The sequence below is a fragment of the Hypoxylon trugodes genome (assembly GCF_022578975.1).
Source record: "Hypoxylon trugodes strain CBS 135444 unplaced genomic scaffold F4822scaffold_7, whole genome shotgun sequence".
In the NCBI taxonomy this organism is placed as follows: Eukaryota; Fungi; Ascomycota; class Sordariomycetes; order Xylariales; family Hypoxylaceae; genus Hypoxylon; species Hypoxylon trugodes.
In genome coordinates this window covers 850,718-874,241 of record NW_026250022.1, presented here as the reverse complement: position 1 = coordinate 874,241, position 23,524 = coordinate 850,718, and the positions used below count along the sequence as shown (strand labels likewise).

The 23,524-nt window shown below is 48.6% G+C and overlaps 7 protein-coding genes across 7 annotated transcripts; 5 read left to right on the top strand and 2 right to left on the bottom strand.

Annotated features, from left to right (window-relative positions):
* Window positions 1–1,226: 1,226 nt before the first annotated feature.
* F4822DRAFT_431186 (vacuolar protein sorting-associated protein Vps17) lies at window positions 1,227–3,164 on the bottom strand (the record flags this gene model as incomplete). Its single annotated transcript, XM_051461438.1, has 3 exons — window positions 1,227–2,095; window positions 2,153–2,606; window positions 2,682–3,164. The coding sequence occupies 3 exons, from the start codon at window positions 3,162–3,164 to the stop codon at window positions 1,227–1,229; spliced, it is 1,806 nt and encodes a 601-aa protein (XP_051312089.1).
* Window positions 3,165–3,747: 583 nt separating this feature from the next.
* F4822DRAFT_437903 (P-loop containing nucleoside triphosphate hydrolase protein) lies at window positions 3,748–6,391 on the top strand (the record flags this gene model as incomplete). The annotated part of the gene is made up of 4 exons (XM_051462460.1): window positions 3,748–3,781; window positions 3,944–3,996; window positions 4,061–4,121; window positions 4,188–6,391. 4 exons carry the CDS (start codon window positions 3,748–3,750, stop codon window positions 6,389–6,391), a joined length of 2,352 nt encoding a protein of 783 aa, XP_051312088.1.
* Window positions 6,392–7,805: 1,414 nt separating this feature from the next.
* Window positions 7,806–10,571, top strand: F4822DRAFT_431184 (P-loop containing nucleoside triphosphate hydrolase protein; the record flags this gene model as incomplete). The annotated part of the gene is made up of 9 exons (XM_051461437.1): window positions 7,806–7,925; window positions 7,983–8,240; window positions 8,303–8,413; window positions 8,476–8,530; window positions 8,594–8,647; window positions 8,711–8,729; window positions 8,787–9,648; window positions 9,707–10,182; window positions 10,313–10,571. The coding sequence occupies 9 exons, from the start codon at window positions 7,806–7,808 to the stop codon at window positions 10,569–10,571; spliced, it is 2,214 nt and encodes a 737-aa protein (XP_051312087.1).
* Window positions 10,572–11,542: 971 nt separating this feature from the next.
* On the top strand, window positions 11,543–12,753 carry F4822DRAFT_409623 (uncharacterized protein). Its single transcript, XM_051458677.1, has one exon. It carries the CDS (start codon window positions 12,070–12,072, stop codon window positions 12,583–12,585), a length of 516 nt encoding a protein of 171 aa, XP_051312086.1. The 5' UTR covers window positions 11,543–12,069; the 3' UTR covers window positions 12,586–12,753.
* Window positions 12,754–13,238: 485 nt separating this feature from the next.
* F4822DRAFT_431182 (S-adenosyl-L-methionine-dependent methyltransferase) lies at window positions 13,239–15,878 on the top strand (the record flags this gene model as incomplete). Its single annotated transcript, XM_051461436.1, has 2 exons — window positions 13,239–13,259; window positions 13,326–15,878. The coding sequence occupies 2 exons, from the start codon at window positions 13,239–13,241 to the stop codon at window positions 15,876–15,878; spliced, it is 2,574 nt and encodes an 857-aa protein (XP_051312085.1).
* Window positions 15,879–16,012: 134 nt separating this feature from the next.
* Window positions 16,013–18,261, bottom strand: F4822DRAFT_312001 (GTP-binding protein Obg/CgtA). The gene has a single exon (XM_051455343.1). It carries the CDS (start codon window positions 17,996–17,998, stop codon window positions 16,148–16,150), a length of 1,851 nt encoding a protein of 616 aa, XP_051312084.1. The 5' UTR covers window positions 17,999–18,261; the 3' UTR covers window positions 16,013–16,147.
* A 2,296-nt stretch (window positions 18,262–20,557) lies between these two features.
* F4822DRAFT_444720 (uncharacterized protein) lies at window positions 20,558–21,508 on the top strand (the record flags this gene model as incomplete). Its single annotated transcript, XM_051463285.1, has 2 exons — window positions 20,558–20,685; window positions 20,755–21,508. The coding sequence occupies 2 exons, from the start codon at window positions 20,558–20,560 to the stop codon at window positions 21,293–21,295; spliced, it is 669 nt and encodes a 222-aa protein (XP_051312083.1). The 3' UTR covers window positions 21,296–21,508.
* Window positions 21,509–23,524: the final 2,016 nt, after the last annotated feature.

The following is a 23,524-nucleotide window of genomic DNA, read 5'->3' as shown; positions in this document are numbered from 1 at the left end:
GATAGTCGACGAACTACCCCCAAGTCAAAATTACCCCACGGACGTCTCGCCAGGACAGCCGGTAGGTCCAAAGATCATGATCGACCAAGCTTCATTATTACCCTCGATACTAGTTCCATGCAACTTCGTCCACTTCAAGTTGGGAGACGAAACAAGCCAAGTTTAATGGGTATCTATGGTTGTCAATCATAGAGTCTAACGCATCTAGCAGAATTCTCTGGGATTCAAGGGTCAACCTGCATGGCATTATGTGCCATGTATGTATGTTCGGCCTACACGGGTCGGAGCGGCATGGTTATCAAAGCAGCGAATGACGATCTAAGCTATCGAATGTAGCGGGGATCCGACGGCACGCATATATTACTTTCCTGAGGGAGTTACCTCATGACGCCATAGATTTATTTTATACTAGGAGGAGAACCGAAAAGAAGTGTCTACTGCGCCGATATATAACCCCATTCACCTATGTACCGATTGTGATCGGTGGTGAAGCCTTGGGGGAACATTTGCCACCATAACAGTTCAAATTATCTGCTACCACCCCAAAATGCGAGATGCGCAACCACTATAGAGGAAACAACGGCGCCTAGCATCGAACGGGCTCTGACGAGGTTTGATGAACCTACCTTCATGCATAGACACATGCATGCGTATCTAGGTAGGGTGTAGTAGGACCCTAAGGAGCAGTGGTAGTCGTAGTAGGCTACTGTACGCCCATATCTTGCATTGCTACACTACAGTAGTGCGACTGGGCGCTACGTAGGTATAACTACCGTTGTATTGACAACAGTACATATACGTATGTAGCCGAGCAAGATTTACATGCAGTCGTGTTCAGAGGATAATCCCGTTTTCGGGGATACCACAGCAAAAGCAAGCTAGCTACATATGTAGTTCGCAAGGTTTTGCATCCCTTCGCTGCATAGCTACCTTCCTACGTGTTCTGATCTAGGAGAATCACCAAAAAAATCACGGCCGAGGTATCAACGGGCAAGGGAGCATCGGGAAGAAACAGAACAAGCTATGCTTTGAATTGACGCCGACAAAAATACCGGGAACTGGGATCAAGGTTTGTGGAAGAAGAAAATGACCCACGTACGTACAACAACAATGCTAGGTATACGACAAGCTTGCTTCCTTTCGTTGCGGTGAGGAATTCAGGCTCTTATTAGACCCATTCCCCCAATAGGTTGGTTCAACCGCCCACCGTCCACCTTTTTCTTTTTTCAAAACGTGCTCGTCGCCAATCGACTCGCAGCGTTTCTAGCATCCACGCGGTCCTCGTCATCTTCCTCGGTAAGACCGGGCAATCCCGTACTGATCCCAATGCCGCTGAGCGATCTGGATCCCGGGCGCTGCGCATTCTCACTTTCCTCGTCCTCGGCAACGTTAGACATGAAACTACCTGACATGCTCCTGTCCGTGCGCCGCGGGACGCCGCTCCAGGCGTCGCCCTTGGGTCCCTGGCTTGCTGCTAGGCTTGCGCGCCTGGTTGCCGGATGAGCTTCACGTCCTAATCTGCTTAGACCGCCGGAGGCATCAATGGCTCTAATATCGGGCCGAACACTCTCCAGCAATGCGAGGGTACGTCGCTCAGCTTCTATCTCGCGAGTGACGAACTCTCGGATGCTTAGACGTAGATCCGCGGCAGTTCGTGCGAACCATTTGCGACGCTCCTGTACCAAGTTTTGTGTTACTCTGGAGGTCTTCTGCATCAATTCCAACTCGGAGTTTCGCGCTTCATCTAGAGCAGCGATCGCCTCGTCGACCTTTTCGCGTCGTACGGTAGAATTTGCTCGTAGTCTATCCGCCGCGTTGAGCTTGGTCCGTGTACTCTCTTGAGCTTGTAAGAACTCGCGGATCAGAAGTTGCCGATTCGTTAGAGTTTCCTTGACAATGAATGCATCCTGCGAGTGATATTGGAACGGATCGCCAAGAGTCGTCGCCTCGGCTGTAGCCTGAGCTGCATGATAATCACCCACGGTTTGTACAACCTTGCCGAGCTTCCGGTATGCGCTTGCTAGGCCTTGATGCGGCTCTTGAATGTTCATTGCGCCTAGTTTGACCCCGAAATCGGACTCTGCTAATCCCAAACCTATTTGCTTTGTTAGCTATTGGTAATCTTTGTAAGAGTAGATTAGAGGCAATATACCTCTGCGTGACTTGACGAGCCGGTCGACTTTGTGCCCTGCGTCCATTGAACCTAGGTAAAATAGTTTCACTATAGGTCGTGCGTCTGCCAGCTCGGGTGTATCGTCAGGCGGCGGTGCGAATTGCTTCAACAACTTCCTTCGTACACCCGTAGCCGGTTGCTTCTTCTTAACCATAGGACTATATCCAAAGTCGCTCTCAACGAATAGAACCATTTCGTCGTCTCTCATGAGAACCTCATTGCTGCAAACGTAGTTAAACCATCTCTGCAAAAGCGCTTTGACTCTCGTCTCGTCCTCATCGGTTCCAGCACCAGCGGATGTTACTGAAGACGGTACAGCGGGAACCAAGGCTTCGGGGTTGGCGGATATCAGGTGTTCGGCTAGCTTGACGAACTCGGAATGTAAACGGCGAACGTCGCGGAACTGGGTAGTTCGGAATTTGGGTATATTTGTCTAGACATATTCTTTAGCAATCACAATGAAAACCACATAGCGCATGTGTTGTTTAGAGACAGGATCATAACTCACGTGTACATCAAATCTCAATATAGGATCTTTACGACCCGTCCGCTCTAGCCCCGTGATCTTTGCCTGCAATTTATACTGAGGACCCCTCAGTCGCTGCGGCTGCTGCTGTTCTTGCCCCGGCGACGGTCCCTCGCCCGCGGGTCTCCCTTGTCGTGTCGGCGTACCCGGTTGCTGCGGCTCGGCGCCGGCGTCGGATTGTTCCTGCGAGGGAGCGACGGATTGCTCCGATGGATCGTAGGCGGATGTCGAGGCCGTGCTGCTGGCTGTGCCGGGCCGGCGGAAGGCATTGACGCCTGGATCCTCGTTCGCGAAACCGTTGCTTGGGTCTTGCACGCTGTATTGGTACGATGTGGGTGCTTGGTCGTTGCCTGGAGCGCTGCTGAAGGTGGATTCGTTGCGGCGCGGCGAGGCTGATGGCGAGGAGCCCCAGGGCGAAGCGCCCGCTGGGTGCTCGTCGTCGGCTATTGAGGAGCGGTAGTCCATTGTGTTTCAGATGTGGTAGTTGGTTGTCCGGGGAATATGTTTGTGTTTGGGTAAGTGTTGGTGGTTGAGCGGTAGGATGGGGATAGACCATTAGGGGTTGTTGCGTTCCATGAAAGCACACCCGCTAGTAACCAATGCTCGGTTGTAAACGTTGGAAATTTAGGGAACGATTGCGATCCCTAACAATTTTAGAGGAATGCTAAAGAGTTAGTTGAGAACCAGCAATCAACTAAGGAAGGTGAGGTCGGAGATTGATAGGCAACCTTCGCAAGCTGCACTGAAATTCAGCATCATCATCAGTGGGGAACAATTGAATCCTGCAGTTACAATTATTCGGTTACCTACAAGTACATGGTTGGTCCGTGCACTATCCTCCAGCTTATGCCGTGTACAAAGTACATAAATCTGCTTTTATGCATGTTGGTGGCCTGTGCATATTCACATGGAGGGGTCTATCTTCAGGTTACACAGCGCGAGACTATTGCAAAAGCTTTTAAATTCTCCAACCGAAAAGTCAATTACTCAAGCTAAACTTGAACAACTAAAAATTCCGACTTTAGACTTAGTTGAGGGGAGATTAGTAATGAAACGGTCATTCTTTTGTTCTAGCTATACTCGTTCGTAGTCCGCGGGTATGAGCTTATTTTCACTCACGTGTCGAGCTCCCCTGAGGTATCCTCGGTTGGTCAGATTCCCATCTCCATCCTTATATCTGAGATGTTGTGGGACCACACCGCTTAGTACTAGGCGGATTTCGAGCCATGCTCCTACCAGTCAAGATGCTGGGATTAAATATGTCCGGAACATAGGTATTATTGCCCATGTCGATGCAGTACGTTTCTTACACTAAAAATGCAGTCGTGGTTTTATAGATCACTATACTTACATATGTTCAGGGGAAAACAACTACTACGGAGCAGATGCTCTATAACTGCGGTGCATTGAAGCATGCAGGAAGTGAGTTATTATGCCCTTTCTACGCAGCGAAGAGAGAAATAGACGAATAGACTGATGCGCTCGTAGACGTTGATCATGGAGATACTGTTACCGATTTCTTGCCTATGGAGAGGCAAAGGGGAATTACAATCCAATCGGCTGCAATTACCTTTCATTGGCCCTTAAAGGAACGTTTACAATCCGGTGCTCAACAACATATCATTAATTTGATTGATACACCTGGTCATGTAGACTTCAGATTTGAAGTTGAGCGTTGCATGCCCGTGCTCGATGGAGCTGTCTGTGTGATTGATGGCGTCGAAGGTGTCGAGGCCCATACTGAGAGAGTTTGGGCTTCTGCTCAGGAATTTAAAGTACCACGAATCATTTTTGTTAACAAACTTGATCGCGATGGCGCTTCCTTCAAAAAGTCCGTACAGGATATTGGCTTGAAATTAAACGGAATGCCTTTAGTTTGCCAAATACCTTGGTGGAGTGGGGAAACAATAAAGGGCGTAGTCGATGTTGTCAGTCGCTCTGTTGTGAGTTGGGTAGGAACGAAAGATGCTCCCGAGGAACTCTTGAAAAAGATACCCGAGGGAACCATCAAAGAGGAGATTGAGCGTGCACGAGAAAAGTCGATCGAGCTTCTCTGCGAAAAAGACGATGAGCTTTTGGAATTGTGGACGGCGCATGGGAAAGATCTCCCCGACGAGGTTTTAAAAAAAAGCATTCGCCGCGTCATTAATGAGGGCGATGGATCGTTAATACCTGTGTTCGCTGGGTCTAGCTTGAGAGATATTGGTGTTGCTGCTTTACTTGACGCAGTCAAGGATTATTTGCCTAGCCCCGCAGATCGTCCCGAACTCGAAGTTAGAGTTGGAAAAGAGCGACAGCCTCTTAGCAAGGTCCTCGAAGCACCAGCAACTAAAAAATCAAAAATTGAGTCGTTGGCTTCCGTCTTCAAGGTAGTCAATGACCCCCGTCGAGGGATGCTCGCGTTCGTCCGGGTTTATTATGGGCTCCTCAAGAAAAATACTCCCATGTGGAACGCCAATTCACAAGATTTCGAAAGGCCTCTTAACATGATGCAAATATCGGCTGCCCAAACCATTGAGATACCACATCTATCTCCAGGACAAATAGGGGCAATGACAGGCCTTAAGGGTGCAAGGACTGGGGACACTTTGCTAACTTTTGGCTCCAACAAGGCACCACAATCAGAACTTGCGACTATACAAGCAAGACCACCAGAAATACCACCTGCTGTAGCCTTTATTGTTCTGGATGCGTACTCTCCAACTGGTGCAAAACTTCTTGAAGCATCGCTGGAGAACCTATGTAGGGAGGATCCTAGTTTACGGTGGTCTCAAGACGCGAAAACAGAGCAATATACATTATCCGGTATGGGTACACTCCATTTAGAAGTCGCCCGCGATCGCCTTGAAAACCATTACAAGGCCGAAGCATATTGGGGTGCAATATCAGTTGACTACAAGGAATGCTTGACTACAGCGACAGACCCCCATCGTGCAGTTTTTGATGGGGTGGTAGCAGGCAAAGGCGGGAAAGCGGCTTGTTCCGTGGTTATCGAACCCCTTAAAGATTATAATCGCGATACTTTATCAGGATCCTACCTCGAGCGGGACGGAAATATCATTCGAGTTGTGTTTCAAGGAGGGGGCGACGCAATTGATATAGAAGGTACGAGACGACACCTTACGAACGGCGTTATATCAGCACTCGCGAGAGGTCCTCGTCGTAATTCCCCGCTAAACCAGTGTCTTGTCACTATTACTTATGATACTACAAGCGACTTTTTCGGCCCAGCCTCTAGCGCACATTTAATCGGCGCTGCAAATAAAGCGGCAAGAGCCGCTCTCAAAGGTGCTCACCAGCAAGGAATAATCGGTATTCTCGAGCCCGTCATGAGAGTAACTATTGTCTGTCCCGAAGCATCGGCAGGTGAAGTTCGACATGACTTGCACGCCGCCCGCGGGGGCCACGTCCTTGAAATAAAGGACACGCAGGAGAACGAAGCCCAAGATAGCGGAGGCGTCGACATCGCCGAAATCTACGCTCCGCCCGACCCTTACGAGTTCCAGACGACAACACTTCACGAGACGCGGAAGGGTCGTCTACGGATGCTCGAGATTGTAGCTCGCGTGCCGTTCGTGGAGATGCTTCATTACGATACCCAGCTCCGGAGTAAGACTCAGGGTAGACATACCTTGACTATGGAGCTGGATACTTTCGAGAGGGTTACTGGACCACGAGAAAAGGGTCTCTAATTTTTCTCAATGCGTGGGTGGATAAACCATTTTCGCTCTAAAGTCGGAATATAGGTACGGATAAAATGTACCTAGGTATATTGTACGGATATGGAGGAGCTCACGGTTTTGGTCATCGAGGAATTGGAACTAACTAGCTAGGTATCTAAGCTCTCGAATCAACGGATAATGATACATCATGTGTGCATATGATGGTTCAACTTAAGCATCTAAAACCAGTCTTTGTTATAAGTTTATCTATCGTGAAGCGGCCTATTAGAAAAGGGTGGCATTTTTCCTTCTCCAAGCTACAGCATCCCCGCCGCCATTTAAGTACGCCATCTCGAGTGCTGCCTGTTCGACCGAAGCCACTTATGCCATTCATTCGCAATTGCGAATTCGTTTTGTGTCTTGTATCACGTGGCCCCTCAAGTGCAATATCCGAGAGTGACACAAGCCAGCCCCGGAGTTAAAATACACCGCGACGTGGATCAAAGCACTTGATCTTGTATTGTTCTTGCCGTGCGTCCAGCCTACATTGTTTTCATAATAAATTATGCTGCCTAATGCTCTGTATATTCAAGCGAATTGTAATCTAATTCCATTAATGAAACTGTTACCTTCATACGAAGTTAATATTCAACAGAAGGAACAACTAAGTTATGCAGTGGCATCTACGATCCTCACAGTGAGGTAGGAGGGGCCGAGGGGGTCTGAAACACCTAAGGTTCTCAGCCGTAAAAAGCAACTTGCATTTCCATACCTAGAGCTTACATACCCAAATAAAAATGCCGAAGTTGAAAAACTAGAAGGATTTCATATAATGACATGTCACTTTCCGTTGGTTCTGTTTGGTACGTGGCTTGGCACCTGTCCGGCGGCAACGAACACCTCCTGGTCGTGAGTCCGGTCGCAAATTCATGCATACATTGGCAGAGCCTCGATGTATTTCCACGATGTTCATCGGAGTCCTCTGGATCTCTAGGCGAGATAGGCCTCATTCAAGAAAATGCCTTGCCTATCACATCGCAAAAGACAGGCTATGCAATGAGACAAGGACTTTCAGGCCTGCAGTGCGGCGGTTAACCGGGCCTGTCCCGTGTTAGTACGGCAACTACCCGCCATTAGGTTGTCGATGTCAAGGTGGCCGAACCACTGCGTTTGCAGGTTAACAGCACGCATTACGATGGCCAATCCTAGGTAACCGCGTTTAGAGACCCGCGTATTTTAAGTATTGGTTTGCTCAATACATACCTGTTAGGTATTTAAATAATCCATAAGATTCCATTCGTTTATTCTATTTGTTTAGACGTTCATTCACCAGCCGCGCACCTTCTGCCTACCACTTCAACCCTTCTCTTTAAAAATCCAGCAACCATCAACACCATAAAATACTTTACCCTACCCTATTAACTTGATGACAAAAATCGGCAAGATGGGTAGCTTAGCGCGCAGTTCCGCATCTACGGAACATTCAAACTCTGGTAATCTTTCAATCTTGACCAAAGTTGACAAATTACGTGAGCTCATTGGCACCAAGGTTGCCTTACCTCAGGTATGTAATTTATATTCCCATGTTTTCCTCTTGTTGTGGATCGCTGACGGATACCAGCTCGTTGTCGTCGGAGACCAGTCTTCTGGTAAGAGTTCAGTACTCGAAGGTCTGACAGGTTTCGCCTTCCCTCGCGATGCCGAGCTTTGCACGCGTTACGCAACCCAGATTACATGTCGTCGCGAAAATGAAGAATCCATCGACGTTTCTATCATTCCCTATCCAGACGCGGCGCCTATCGAGCAGGAACGTGTTAGGAAGTTCCACCGCACCCTGAAAGAGATGGCACCGGAAAGCCTCGCCCAGGTGTTCAAGGAGGTTAGTTGCCTCGAAAGATCGACATTGCATGTGCGAGTCCCTCCGCTAACAAATTTCAACAGGCGAACGAGGCGATGGGAATTAGAACCTCAGCTAAGTCTAAGTCACCCGAGTTGTCGACACTTCCCACCTTCAGCGAACATATTCTCAAGATTGAAAAGCTTGGCCCGAATGTAGGTCCTTTTTATAATCCAAAGTGCACGACAGGATATGAGTCGCTGACTGTATACTCTAGGAGCAACACTTCACTGTTATCGATGTGCCAGGCATCTTTCGAAAGAAGACAGAGGGTAGGATCCAACTATAAATCTATATGGCAGCTAGGAATAGTTTATTAACATTGAACCCTCCAGGTGTTACGACAGACGCTGACATTGAGCTCGTCAGAGCCATGGTGAAGAAATACAGTACGTTCCCCTCGCTCCTTACATAGTTTTGATATGTTATGGTTGGCTAACATGAAGTCACAGTGAAGGACACCAGAACCATGTAAGTGAAAGCTGGTATAACGACAGATATGCAGTCTGACGTAAATCCTCTCTGTAGAATTCTGGCAATCATGCCCAGTAACGTCGATCCCGCTACACAAGAGATTTTGAATCTCGCGAAAGAGGCAGATGCCTCAATGCAGAGAACAATGGCGGTTCTCACGAAGCCTGACTTAGCTATCGAGCGTACAACGCAACAGATTGCCATCGATCATGTCACCGGTACGAGAAGCGACTTAGATCTAGGTTACTACATTGTGAAGAACCGCGGACCGGACGACGGAGACATGACCCTAGAGCAGGGAAAAGAAGCGGAGCGCAGATTCTTCGCGCAGGCCCCCTGGTCTATTCTCAAGAGTACCGGCAGGGCTGGCATAGACAATCTTAGTAAACGCGTTCGTGATCTCCTTGTAGATCTAATTAAAAGGGAATTCCCTAAACTGAAGGCGGAGGTTGCGAAGGAAGTTGTGTGGCTGAGAAACAGGCTCGATGGGATGGGCGCAGCGAGAAACAACGAGCACACGCAGAGGGCTTATCTCAACAAGATCAGCGAAGCCTTCCAGACAATCGCTCGAGATGCGCTCAATGCCTACTACACCGGAAATAGGATATTCGACGAGCGACACGACCTCAGACTCATCACCCGCGTCGTTGAGGCCAACGAGAAGTACTCGAATGACATGTTCAAGTGTGGCCACACTAGGCCTTTTCTATCTAACCTGGAGGGTGACACTGAAGATAGGGATGTCGCGGCAGAGCCAGAGGACCTGAACATATCCGAATTCGATTCTGATAATGATGATGAGTTGGAAGGACTTTTTGACATCCCAGAGATAACAGCACCGGAGTCTCGTAAAGAAGGCATCATGGAGTACATCGAGAAGGTCTACAGAGCTAGTCGTGGTCAGGAGCTCGGAACGGTACGTCGCAACTTATTGTCTCTGTGAGGCTCCTATTGACTAACTTTTGCTGGTTTAGTTTGGCGGAGCTCTCCTGTCGACCATGTTCAAGGAGCAGTCAAAGAAATGGGAGCCTATAACCTTGTCTTATATGAAGGACGTAATTCTCGCAATCCACCATTTCATTTCCGAGATCGTAGTTGAAATTTGCCCTGACACTCGCGTACGCGATGAGCTCTGGAATGGGTACCTGCTCGAAGAGCTTCAGGCCTCATATCGCAAGGCTATGGACCACGTACGGCTATTGCTCGACATCGAACGTGAAGGTATCCCGCTTACACTGAACCACTACTTCAGCGACAATCTCCAGAAGTCTCAGAGTAGCCGCTTGGTAGAAACCATGACAAAACTTGGGGAAGAGAGGGAATTGGCCTCAACGGATGGTGAGGGTAACGTCTTGAAGCAGGAGTCGGGTATTTTCTTGAGCCGGGCTAAGCTCAACAATCTTTCGTTTAACATGGCGAATTCGGACCACGTTCGAGAGTACATGCATGAGTAAGTACTGTTGACAATCCCTCCCCTCCTTTTTGGCTTCTGCTACGAATTGGGAATTCCAATCAGGTGTCTCAGCATACGCCTAATGCATCAAGCCCCAATATATCATCACTAACCCGTATTAAAACAGCGTGCTTAAGAGCTACTACAAAGTCTCTCGTAAACGTTTCGTCGACGTCGTTTGTCAACAGGCCGTCAATTATTTCCTCCTGCAAGGAGAACACAGCCCACTCAAAATCTTCAGCACGCAAATGGTACTAAATCTTAACGAGGACCAACTCGAAATGATTGCTGCCGAAGATGCCCCGGTCAAGGCGCAGAGAGAGAGGTTAGGCAACGACAAGAAAAATTTCGAGAAGGCTTTGAAGGTGCTGAAGGGCTCAGCTTGATTTAGTCGATCTGGGGAAGGGATGCTTTTGGTTGGGTGGTTGAGATTGTATTAGTGTTTGCCTTCAGGTGGGTTCTGAAACGGATCTTAGGCCACCGCAAGAGGACGATAAACTGAGAGCTACGGTACATACCGTAAAGATATAGATCGTTAGGGAAATGCTAAGGACGATAATGAGATCTGCGTCCTCCATGACCCGTTTCAGATGGAATGGCGCGTGATAAGGGGTAATATATGAACTATACCATACAATAGCTCTAACCTGACTTTAAAGCAATCGTGCCCATGCAGTTATCATTAACTAGATCATCTCTCCTCCCACAGTGTTCTAATCCAAGTAGGTCTGCTCAAGCGGCACATGAATTGATTATTACCATTTCGAAATCTGCCGCATTCCAATGGAACGATCTCATATCTTTGCTTGCTATAGGCGCTGGGAAGAGCTAACAATGATACCCTTTCTAGTACGCCTAGGCCTGCGAGGAACAGAATTAACTGACCGGCTGTATCGATATAATTGATACCGGTAACGCTGCTCCGAGTACCTGGGTAATTGTCAATCCGTCTAGTAGGACATTACTTATTAGTCAACGTAAGCGCGCAGAAAGACATTAGGTTGACTGCCTACTACTAATACTCGCGAGATATATTAGTGATATAATATTATGTCTCTGTGAAGCACAGTGCAAAGCCGTATTAGTTGTACGGTAAAGTTAGGAGGATCAATCACTGGCTCATTAGGAAGATTACGAAGAAGAACGAGTTAGAAGTGGTGAAATGGCGGAGAGAGTGCGAAAGGGGTGGCCAAAAAATGTCACTGTGCGAGGTCACATAAAATATAGTACAGATACTGTACTTTTTGACCAATCACGAAGCTGCATGAACGTCCAGCCCAACTTCCTGCCGGGCCTTGAGGGGGGGAGAAAATTTCTGACGTTCTTCCTGCATAAGGTTTTTCCCCTCTGTGTTCTTCCCTTCCATGTTTCTCCCCTCCACTTCGCCAATAATAAACATTCTTTAGAAACTAATCGGAATTGAATTGATCGCTATGCTGTCCATTACTAGCTGCTACATGAATAATATACCAGAAAAATCACCATGCTCAGGAACTTCTCGCTGAGGTCCTAATAACTGGTAATACCTAAAGGGTGTAAGAATGGAGTAGAGAACTATCAACTATACAACAAAACAGAGATACGCTTAGGTACTAGATACTTGTCAGAGGCATCAGCTCATACATGACTTGACATCCATGTATGAAGACAACACCGCCTACGTAGAATTATTGGTTGGATTCATTATTGTACGCCTTCGAGTCGGGTTGGTCACTGATTTGCTTGTATATATTTATATAGATGACCTTGGGACATTGCTGCTTCCTTCCTTTGTTTCCCTCTCGATCTTGCCTTCCTTTTTCTGCGCACGTGAAAAAGTCGCAATATTATAAAAAGAAACCGCCGTAATATTATACCGAGCCCTCGTCACTTGAAAAGAAACCAATGCCTTCAAAACGTTCTGACGGAAGTCGACATGGTATTGGGCCTAGTCGCTCTAGCACTCGTCGCAATGGACATCAACCGTCGGCGCATACAGCCTCGTCGACATCAACGACGCACGGGAAGCAGGTCTATACAAGCACACTGACCCTATTTGGGCTGCCCGTTGCGCAGCACAGAACAGTCAAGACGGTCCAAATGCCTACTACCGGGCTTGATGGCAGAACCGCCTCCACTAATAGTCTTGCTGCTGCTCCTGCCACCATCGCCCTACCTGTTCCTGCTCCTGCACCCTCGGTACCTGCCACTACCGCCGCTGCGACTGCTACCACTGTACCCGCTGCGACTATCCCAAGAGCTTCACATAGTGCCGCCGTAGCTGCTCCCACTGCGGCTGAACCTTCGGCTGCCGTACCTGCGCCGGCTACCGCCAATAACACAATTGTTATCGGTAACACAGGCTTTTTAGTTCCCAAAAATTCTGTTTGCTTCGTTATCGTCCCATCTCCTGGGACTTGACGTAGAAGGTGAACTTGATGGGTTTCGCGTATTACTGTGAAATTGTTAACTTTTGCCAGGGAAGATTATCGAAGAGTAAGGAGGGAAGGGTCCTATACACGGGCGATTTCGATAGGGAGGCCGACACGGTTCGGCGGAGTCCGTTCACTTTAGGGCACGGACCATATGCGAGCTTATTCTGGCCGAGCCAATCATTATGTGTGAACACACCATAGTCAATCATTTCCCTTATTAAGGCGTGGCTTCGATAAGACCGGACGCCACTACAGCCTTCTTAAAGTACATGTACTTGCAACACTCTTTACACTACGTAGATAAAAAGCAACATCTTCCTCTGCGATAATCATAATATGAGATGCGCTGTGGAATATTGTTAGAATTAAGCACTAAGCGTGTAAGACTCTAGGTGATAAATATGTACCTAGGTACCTACAGTATGTTACAACTTTGTAACCGTGTACTCCTTAGTGTGATGCGGCAATCGAGGGGCTAAAAGCTTTGGTGGGGCAACGCAAAGTTAGTGGGGTTTCCGCTCTAGAAAGCTTCTGCGACTTCTTGCTGATGCTTGAACTTTTTTTTTCTAAACTTTTCAACATTCGATGCGCCCCAGCTTGACTGTTCTCAAATTAGACAGTTTTCGCCGAATACCGATAATGGGACGAAAGAAGTTTCGAGTAAGTATTGATATTATTCGACACGTATATGTATGAAATAATCAATTCTAATTTTTTTCGCAACAGGGAGGCCGCAAAGGCGGATCCAATCGCGGGGATGGTCCCGCGCCGTATCGAGCGTATGGCGAAATTGTGAAGCAAAACAAGAACCTGGAAAATTTCTACAACACTGCGCTGCCCTTTGACGAGGCGGAGAGGGATCAATTCTGGGATGCGCTCAAGAGAGAACTTCCTAATTCATTCCGTTTCTGCGGTTCAAAAGGCCATGCGCTCGCCGTCAAGCGACTTCTAGAAACGAGATATGTTCCCGAGATCACTAAAATCGAGCGATACGATGGCGAACCTGTACAGCCTCCCGAGCCCGTCCCTTGGTACCCTGACCAACTCGCATACTCAATGAACACTCCGAAACACGTCATTCGCAAGTTCCCACCATTCGCTGCCTTTCAGAAGTTTTTAGTTTCCGAGACGAGCGTCGGCAACATTAGCAGACAAGAGGTCGTTAGCATGATTCCGCCTCTGCTAATGGACCTTGAGCCCGGAATGAAGGTTCTGGACTTGTGCGCAGCTCCTGGTAGCAAAGCCGCTCAATTGCTTGAGATGGTTCACACTGGCGAAGAGGCTAGAATTCGCAAGTTCAAGGAGTCATTCGGTGAGACCAAGTCGCAGGAGACTGGTGAAGAGGGTGTAGACCTTTCGGTAGATGCCGGTGATGACGGCCGCGCAACTGGTCTACTTATTGCGAACGATGCGGATTACAAGAGAAGCCACATGCTTGTTCACCAGCTCAAGCGACTTTCTTCTCCGAATATGCTTGTCACAAACCACGATGCGACTCTTTACCCTGCTATCAAACTACCACGACACCCGGACAACCCCGATAAGGGTCAATACCTGAGATTTGACAGGATACTTGCAGACGTACCTTGTTCGGGAGATGGAACTCTGAGGAAGAACGTTAACCTGTGGAGAGACTGGCAAGCTGGAAATGCGCTAGGACTACACATTACTCAAGTGCGTATTTTGGTTCGTGCCCTTCAAATGCTGAAGGTCGGTGGCAGGGTTGTCTACTCGACTTGCAGTATGAACCCCGTTGAAAACGAAGCAGTCGTCGTATCCGCAATTGAACGATGTGGCGGACCTAACAAGATTGGAATTATCGACTGCAAGGATCGACTTTCGTCATTGAAGCGAAGCCCCGGAATGCATCAATGGCAGATTATGGACAAATCTGGCCGTATTTGGAGTAGTTGGGGAGAAGTCCAGCAATTTGCTCTGACGAACGAAGGACAAATGCCCGGGAAGGTCTCAGAAACAATGTTTGCCAGACCGGATACTAACGATTGTTCCGCGCTACCCTTGGATCGATGCATGCGAGTCTACGCTCACCAGCAAGATACGGGCGGATTTTTCATTACCGTACTTGAGAAAAAGGACGAGTTTAAGGCCAAGCCAGAGGCGAAAACTCAAGCTTCTACTACTACTGTTGTTAACTCAAACGGTGCCGACAAGGCGGAGGTAGAGGCTAAAATAGAGATTGAGGAGGAGAAAGCCGCGTTGGGTGAGCCAACTGATGTCCTTCCGACCGTAGGAGCCAAGAGGACCTTAGATGACGAGGAGGCAGAGAGTAAATCAGACGTCAAGAAGCAGAGGACCGCAACCCCACCCAGCCAAAGGCCCGAGACCCAACCCGAAGTTACCACTGAAACCGAGCAAGCACCACAAGAGCCTGAGGTAGTGGAAGTCAATCCGGAAGCCGAACCTAAACCTAAGAATAATGCTCAGCCTGATCGACGAGTTAAGCAATCGGACGGCAACTATGAAGAACCCTTCAAATATCTATCACCCGATCACCCTGTTATCCAAGACATACAAAAATTCTACAAAATCTCATCTCGCTTTCCTGCAGACCGTTTCATGGTACGAAACGCTACAGGCGAACCGGCCAAAGCTATCTACTATACAAGTGCTCTCCTTAGAGACATTCTTGTCGAGAATGAGGGCCGTGGTGTCAAGTTCGTGCACGGAGGCGTTAAGATGTTTATGAAGCAGGATGCACCGTCGGCCGAGGTTTGCAGGTGGCGAATACAATCAGAAGGCATGCCTATCATTGAGGGATACGTCGGTCCGGAACGAGTCGTCCGATTGACTAATAAGGAGACCTTCCACAAACTCCTAAAGGAGATGTTCCCCAAGTTCATCGACGATGACTGGAAGAAGCTCAACGAAATCGGTGAGCGAGCTAGGGAGATTGGCATGGGTTGTTGTCTCCTTGTCGTTGAGCCGGATGGAAGCGACCCGGATTTCTCCGAACGCATGGTGCTCCCGTTGTGGAAGAGCTTCCATTCACTAAACCTTATGCTACCAAAGGAGGATCGTGCTGCGATGCTTCTTCGTGTCTTCAATGACACCTCGCCAGTCATTAACAGGACGTTAAAGGAGTCAGCGAAACAGGAAGCCGAGGCCGCCGCTGCGGATGCTGAGACCAAGGATGAGGTATTAGATGATGCTGCCACCATTGATGAAACTAATGGGGAGAATCGAACATCTGAACATGCTGGTAATGGAGATGTAAATATGGGTGGTGCGGAAGTCGAACCAGAAACGACCGCTAATTAGGATAGCTCGCTACCTGTCGACGAAACTCCGAAACTCCTTAGCCAAGCAGACATATTCTATATTATGTCCGAACTCCGGCTTCTTTTGGTAGAGTCGTGAGATGACGAATGCGTTATGAAAAAGGTTATAAAAATAGATAACTTCGAAAAAAGAGGAAGGGGTTTGCATCGTCGATTGCTTTTAGAGGTCAGTGCATTATGTACAATATAGGCACCTAGGTATATAGGTAGTATACAAGAACAAAGCTCCCTTTGAGGACACTTTGGGTCCTATAGCCCCCCGTCTAAAAGTCCTACAGTCCAATGTATAATCCTTTCCACGCCATGTCCATTAATAGCGCTTACGGGTATCGCAGCGCAGTCCTCGACCCACGCGTTTTCAACCCCGCTTGGATGCGGTTCCCGCCCTTGTGTAACAGCATCTAGATACTCCTTCAATTGAGCGTAATTATCCTCAGTTCCGGGCAAATCGCCTTTCGTCGCAATCACAAACCACGGCTTCGCTGCGATATACAAACCTCCTTCGTTTTTGTCAACGGGTTGACCAACTAAATGGGCGACTATCATTTGCTGCCCCCCAAACCCACCGGTATTGCTCCCGTCGCCTTCCCAATCGATCCGACTTCCGACTTCACGCTCCTGCTCCTCTTCTTCGCGCATGCGCGCATATAATCCGACTTCAGCCCACAACGCCTTTAACGCAGCTACAGCATCACCAGCGCCTAAATCGACGACGAAAGCGAGTACGCCGGCGCGCTCGACGTGTCGCAGGAACTCAATCCCTAATCCCCGGTCGAGGTGCGCGCCTTCGATAAGTCCCGGGATGTCGGCGACTGTGAAGCGTTGTCTAGCTTCGTAGTCAGTGCCTCCTACACCCGTATTCATATCCGTATTCCGGGATAAAACTACAGAGCCGTACGTCGCATCATGGATCACCGCGTGTTGCGGAGCAGAACGAGAAGGTTTGGGGACAGGGATTGGACGGCCTTTGTGGTTATCCAGCACCACGGTTCCGATGTTGGGTTGGAGAGTTGTGAAGGCCCAGTTGCCGACGCGGGCGCGACTGTTGGTTAATGCGCGGAGAAGTGTGCTTTTTCCTGCGTTTGGGAGTCCGACTAGCCCGACGTCTGCGAGGAGTTTGAGCTCGAGTTCGAGTTGCAGACTCACTGCGGCTTCGCCTTTCGTGGCGAAGAGGGGACGTGGTCGATCTTTGGATACGAAGTGTGGGTTTCCGAGACCGCCTATACCACCGGCTGCTATGAGTATTGGGCGCAAAGTAGGTTCGGAGAGGTCTAGGTGGATCGGAGCTTCCGGTTGCACATATAAACGTTCGCGTAGGGGAAGGCGCGGGAAGGTTAAGGTTCGTCGGTCATTATTCGTTATACCTGGGTACAGCAAGAATTTGTGCTGGTTTGGATGGGGAGGGGGCTCGGGAAGGTCCGATTGGATCATAGCTTCTCCTCTTTCCCTTTCTTCTTCTACGTCTTCAACACTGGCCTCGGCTTCAAGCTCTCTTTCTTTAACTAATCTCTCATACTCCCTCTCTTTTGCTCTCGCCTCGAGAAATCTTGCTCTTTCCCCTATTACTGGATCCATTCGGCCTAACTCGCGTACCACCGTACCGACGGGTACTTGTATCACAACGTCGTCGCCACGTGCACCACCACGGCTACTACCTTGCCCGGCCTTGCCGCGACCGGCTCTTAATATTCGTCGGCGGGCTAGTTTGTGCAGAGAGGTTTCGCCTCGTACAGCTTGTACGTATACGTTGCCACCATGCCCACCATCACCTCCGTTCGCTGGTCCGTCGGCTAGGTACGCTTCCCGTAGGAAAGAAATGCAGCCATGGCCACCGCCGCCCGCATGCACGGTCATCCGTGCCTTATCGGCGAATGTGGAGATTGCGTAGTCATCGGGGGCGGGGTTGAGACGCGAATGGGGGAGTGAGGAGCTGGATGTGGAGGGGTTGGTCCTCGTGGTTGGGTCTGGGGCCGAAGAGGTGGACGAGTGTCGGGTCACCGTGATTCCAGCCCGGCCGATTGCACGTGGGGTAGATCGGAAAAATGAGGGGTATAGGAACGGAAGGAACAGTCCCGAGCCTGGAGAACACCTAGGAGGCATTTTGAATATCAATTGGCCTATACTGGACTCATTTTCTCATCAATTGCGCCTTCAATCGGTTGGATGATGGAGTTGGAGGGAATTTTCGATCCGATAAGATAGAAAATGGCCAGGGATGTCGATAAGATAAGCTCAGGTCAAAGCTACCCCTGTCAGTAACAAGTACAAGGTTCCTTCTTTAGCTTCACATGCCGGATGCCGGCTTCGGCTAAAGGGGGGGAAAGAAGAGGATGGAAAGTCACATGAGTATCGGGACATCTTTTCCGTAATAGGCAGGGGGGCGGGAGGACGGACCCAAATCTCACACGACACAACAACCGCACACAACATAAGTGGAGGAAAAAAAAAAAATTTATTTTACACGATCCATCTATCTGTCAAAATAAAAACGCATCCAATCGATGTATATATATATATATATAAGTTGGCTCGAACACATGTAGCCACGCCGATGAGTTCCTTTTATTGTCTGATCAACCGCCGGTGAGGTATTAGACAAGGTCTCTCTACTGGGTTTGTAGCCGCCAATGCACCGCTTTTTTTACGAAGTCTCAGGAGCCGCAGGACGCGACCGAAAGGCGGTCTCGCGAAGAAACGAGAAGGCGGTGAGCAACCCATACATACAAATTCTATATACCGTACCGAGCGTATGTACGTACATTCACATCTGCTCGTACGAGGGGAGGGGTCACCAACAAGGACGCCTGCACAGATGGAATACAGAAGTACATACAATTTCTACACTACATCTGTTGCACTACCAAGACATCCTAGGCCCTTGCGAGATGCGGGCTTGGCATTGATTTCAACGTCTCGGAGCCTCAAGAAGTATTCGAGGTTTAGAGCGGATCCCACCCCTCTCCCTTTTTCGTACAGGATTGGCTTCGACGAACGCTGGCCACGTTAGAGCCGATCAAGAAGTACGATCCAAACAAGCGATGGCAACAAGCTAGCATTTGAAGCAGCCGCCTCATCTGCTACTCCTCTGTCTCCTCTCGGATCCATATTATTTATTGTTCAATGTTTATTTTCTAGTGAATTTTTTTTTTTATCTCCGAGCTTACATATATGTGTTGTTAGATGTAGGTGTGTCTCAGTGTTGATTCCTTTATCATCTCATGATCGTCCACGCCTAATCCCTAGCGTCTTCTTTTTTTTCTCTCTCTTCCCTTCATGTGTGAAGAAGAACATACGCATAGCATATTATCTCATCCACATATTCATTCATACCTAGATACCTAGGGTACTTATCAATTCATACAATAAATCAACAACATACATAACGCCCGCATACACATATATATACCTACGTACATTACGGTACATATATTCCTCCCCAACGTCCCGTCTCGTTTACGATTACTGGTTGAAATTGTTGCAACACCAGACCCGGCCGGATTATGCAAACGCTCGATTGGGTTACTCCCAATGCACACTGCATGCTACTAGTAATCCTGCCGCCCATTCGAGCCACGACAGCCGAATTTCCTCGTTGTGGCCAAACGTGGACATAATTCTTTTCCCCTCTCTCGTTCTCACAAGCTTCCTCGCTCGCTAAGCTCAAACCCTTTGGGCTCCGCTGGGCATTGGCACTTTGTAACCTTCTCAAGTTCTGCAAGTCTGCGTCCGTCTATCTTCCTCTCCCGTCAGCAATTGGTCTTTTTGTGGGCTCGCCCGCTGCTTGCTGCTACTGCCGCCGCGCCACTTCTGCTATCTTGCTGCACCTTTGATGCACCTTGCCAGCCTCTTAACTTCATACATACTATACCTTTTTAACCTGCCTACCTACCTCCTACTTACTACCTAGTGTACTTTTCCGCGTTAGGGCGAGAGGCGTTGTATGCTGATCCACTTGAATCTGTTCCTCCTGTCCTCTCCCATCGCGCGTTTCTCACAATTTCTCTCGCACTCTCCGCGTTCCCCACGCTCCATACATACCTACATACAGACCAGCATAGGCAAGCATAGACAAGCCTACAAGCCGGTTACTATCGTGCAAACCCAGATATCGGGGTCATCGGTGGCATCGGCATCGCAAAACTAGACTAACCAGAACCTAACTCCTTATTTGCTGCCCTCAATTGACTATCACGGCATTCGACAGGGCGGTCAGCCACGAGCTTCCCTGCAAGCCAACTTGCTAAGCAGCCATTGAACTTGCTGCTTCTTTGCTTTACACCAATTCCCCCTCCTGCTCCCACGTTGTCAGTTGTCTGCTGCGACTCTGCCCGTTGTCGAGCCTGCTTTGCTGTGTTGTTTCCTCGCTATTGTTCATAATACAGGTCAGTCACTCTTCCGTGCTTCGCCCTGGTCCTGTCCTTTTTCTTTCCTTCTTCCTCTCTTCTACCCTTCCGCCCCTTTGCCATGGACCCTACCCGGGTCATCAAGTGAATAAGCGTTGTACAATATTGCCCATCTACGCCATCTATACCCCCTTAACTCCTTACCTCCGCCCATGTTCACTATTTCCCACATCCCGGCTCTCCTGCCCTCCTCCTCCGGCTTCACGCCGCTAAGATGTATACCAGGGAACATAAACCCCGCAAGTCCATCATCAGAATGGATCCGGATTGTGCTATTTGCCATGCTCCTGCTAGCCTCGCCTGCGACTGCGAGGCTAAGGGCCTCGAGATTGCCGTCGAGCAAGCAGAGGCCCGTATGATGCAGTCAGTGTATAACGACATACGGTAAGACCTTTTGTACCATCCTCGCTTGCTTCGTTTGACTTGTATGACAATCTACTAAACCTCGGCCAGTTCATGGGTTCGAGCACATGCTCAAGACTACATACTTGAATATTTCCGGCTGCTCACCGAGAGACGCAAGGCCGCACACACATCCCACCTCGAACGACTATCAGCTCACGCCTACCATTACTATCACGCCCCACCGCATCCGAACGAGATTGCCGCCGCTCAAGCGACTCTGAAACGAGGAATCGACGAGGATTGGCAATCCAGTGTTCAGCGGTATCCAGAAGTGTTAGAATACTTCTTCAGCTTGGTGGAGTTAACACTCCCACCCGATGACGAACCTGCAGTCAAAGACCCTCCCTTAAGTGCCTTGCAAGGATCACGGAAGGCGAACAGACGAGGAACGTCGACGGCTACGGTGGCAGGAGATAGCTTCCCTGAAAGAGAACGGGAACGCAATCCTCTTGCGAGAAGGACACCCCCACCTCCTATGGACCGGAGAACACCGGGTCCGGTTGTGAATCCACTTGCCCCACCGCCGAGTCAACGGAGACATAGCTACCGACCTCCTACTGCGCCGCCAACGGCCTACTTCCACTATTAATCTAAGTCACCTATAAGGAGAGACGGCTTGAAGCTTGTCTCCCTCTGTACCCGCACTAGCCAAAAAATACGGCTACGACAGCTTGACGTCCGAACGGGTTAATCCTCCCTCCTATCCGTCATAACTTGTAAAATTGGATCCACAGCACATACGACTCCTTCATTGCCTCCCTCCGACTTTCACCCTTTCTAACATTAATTCGAAAAAAGAACGAAATATTTTATTTTTATCTATTCACGAGACCACGAAAGCGCATTACGAGATTACCAAACCGTATCTGTTGCATGGAATTGGCGGGAAAACGTCCCAGATACCAAAGTTTTTGTTTGATCTTGTTTTCTGCATAGCGGCGAGACAATCCCCCCAATATTGCTGTTTTCGACACACAACTTGTTCAGCTCAAACCGATTTACTTTGTTTCGAAATTTTTACCTTTTTCCCTTTTCGAGGAATTACTTCGAGCTTGGAGTCATTTCTAAGACCGGTGGCAAATTTTCACTCCCGGGGGAGGCTTTTTTTTTTCTTCACTTTTTTTACTATTTTTGGGCGTATGGAGTGGCTCGGGAATTATTACGGTTGGATGAATAAGGGCATTGGTCTGGCGAGCTGATCTTTTTGTTGGCTTTGGCTTTTTTTGTGTTGCTCGATTTTTTTGGACACTATCAACTGTGTTGTTTTTTCTCCTCTTCTCTATGTGTGTGTTGTCCATGGCCACCTAACCTACTCTTCGCGGAGACAATAGGGACAGGACGGTTTATTCTGAGAGGATGGGAGTTCGTTACATTATACCTGTGGTATTATTCTTTATCCCGAAGCAGAAGAGCGAATTAACATAGTTGAAATGAAATGCAATCAAATCAGATACCAGATACAAATCTTGAAACATTGGTGAAATTCGGGTTGGGTTTTAAATAGAAAAGTAAGCACTTTACTGTTATGGCCTATGGTAATTAGATGGGCATCGATGAGCAAGTTCATCAATTTACATTATATTACAGCAATTGGACGGGTCCAGAGTTAGGTAGGTACAGACAAGATGGAATAGATTGAACAGATAAAACGTGTCTGCCATCGTGCCGAGCACGCAAGCACGAAATAGACATGGACAATCAGATAATGGTATATGAGCTATGTATCTATGTAATGTATGATGCCGTTCAGTCACGCGGCCGATCCGCTGCCCTATGGCGCCGCGGCTGACACGTAGGCCACAGGAACTGGGTCCCGGCTTATAATATGCGGCTCGATAGCTCGGGGTTTTAAGATGCGAGGGGTTTGATAGAATGCCGGGCGGACGGGTGGGTGGTACGTAGATAGCCAGCTTGCAATTAAGTAAATCTACATGTGAAGTAGATGAGTAAATGGGTAGGGAGAGTAAAAGACTGTAAGGTAGCAAGAAAACCGCAAATGATTACCTCTGCAAGTTAGCAAGGTAGGATAGCCAGCTTCGAAAGTAAACAAGTAGATTGATATGTCAAAGAGCTAAAACGCGGTTTCATAGGTTGATAAACAAGTCCCTCCAAGTAGCATCTTCATATGCTTGGTTCCCTAGATATATTAAGTGCCCGTGACCAACCTATGATAATCTGTTTATCCCCTTCCTACCTGCCTATCTATATGTAGGCGCACATGTGCCAGCACGGACTAGGCAACTATCTGTGTATCTGTACATGTTTATACGCACGAGCACGTATATATGTATCCAGCAAATCCACCAGTCAATTTCTGCCTCTCCCGTATGAATGGATTCAATTGGAGGCATCAAGAAAAAAAGGGTCCATCCCTTTCCACGGATGTCGAAATACGATCTGCATCTGCCGGGAAAAGCAAGACACACAGACAGGACACGAACAGACGATAGCTCCCCTCTTCTCGCTCTCCCACTCCCATTTCTAAAAAGAGGGGAGAGAGTGTAAGAAAACAGAACCCAATCCAAGCCCGATATTGAACACTCATGAGACATCCCCCAAATGCGCGGCTATGTTGGGTCCATACATAAAACACCCAAGTCCACCCGTGCCGTGGAGTTGGGGGAACGGGTGGGCAGGAGGGCAGCTCAGCAAAAAAAGCAGCGAATCAATATATCGACTCATACCGAAAAATAGTTGATGGATCACGTAATGAAGGGGGATGGATACGGCACAAGGGCAGCAAGCAGGACGAGCGCAATAATACTTATGCAGAAGGTAAAGCGTACCGCCGAATCGGGAATATCATCGAAAAGCTTGG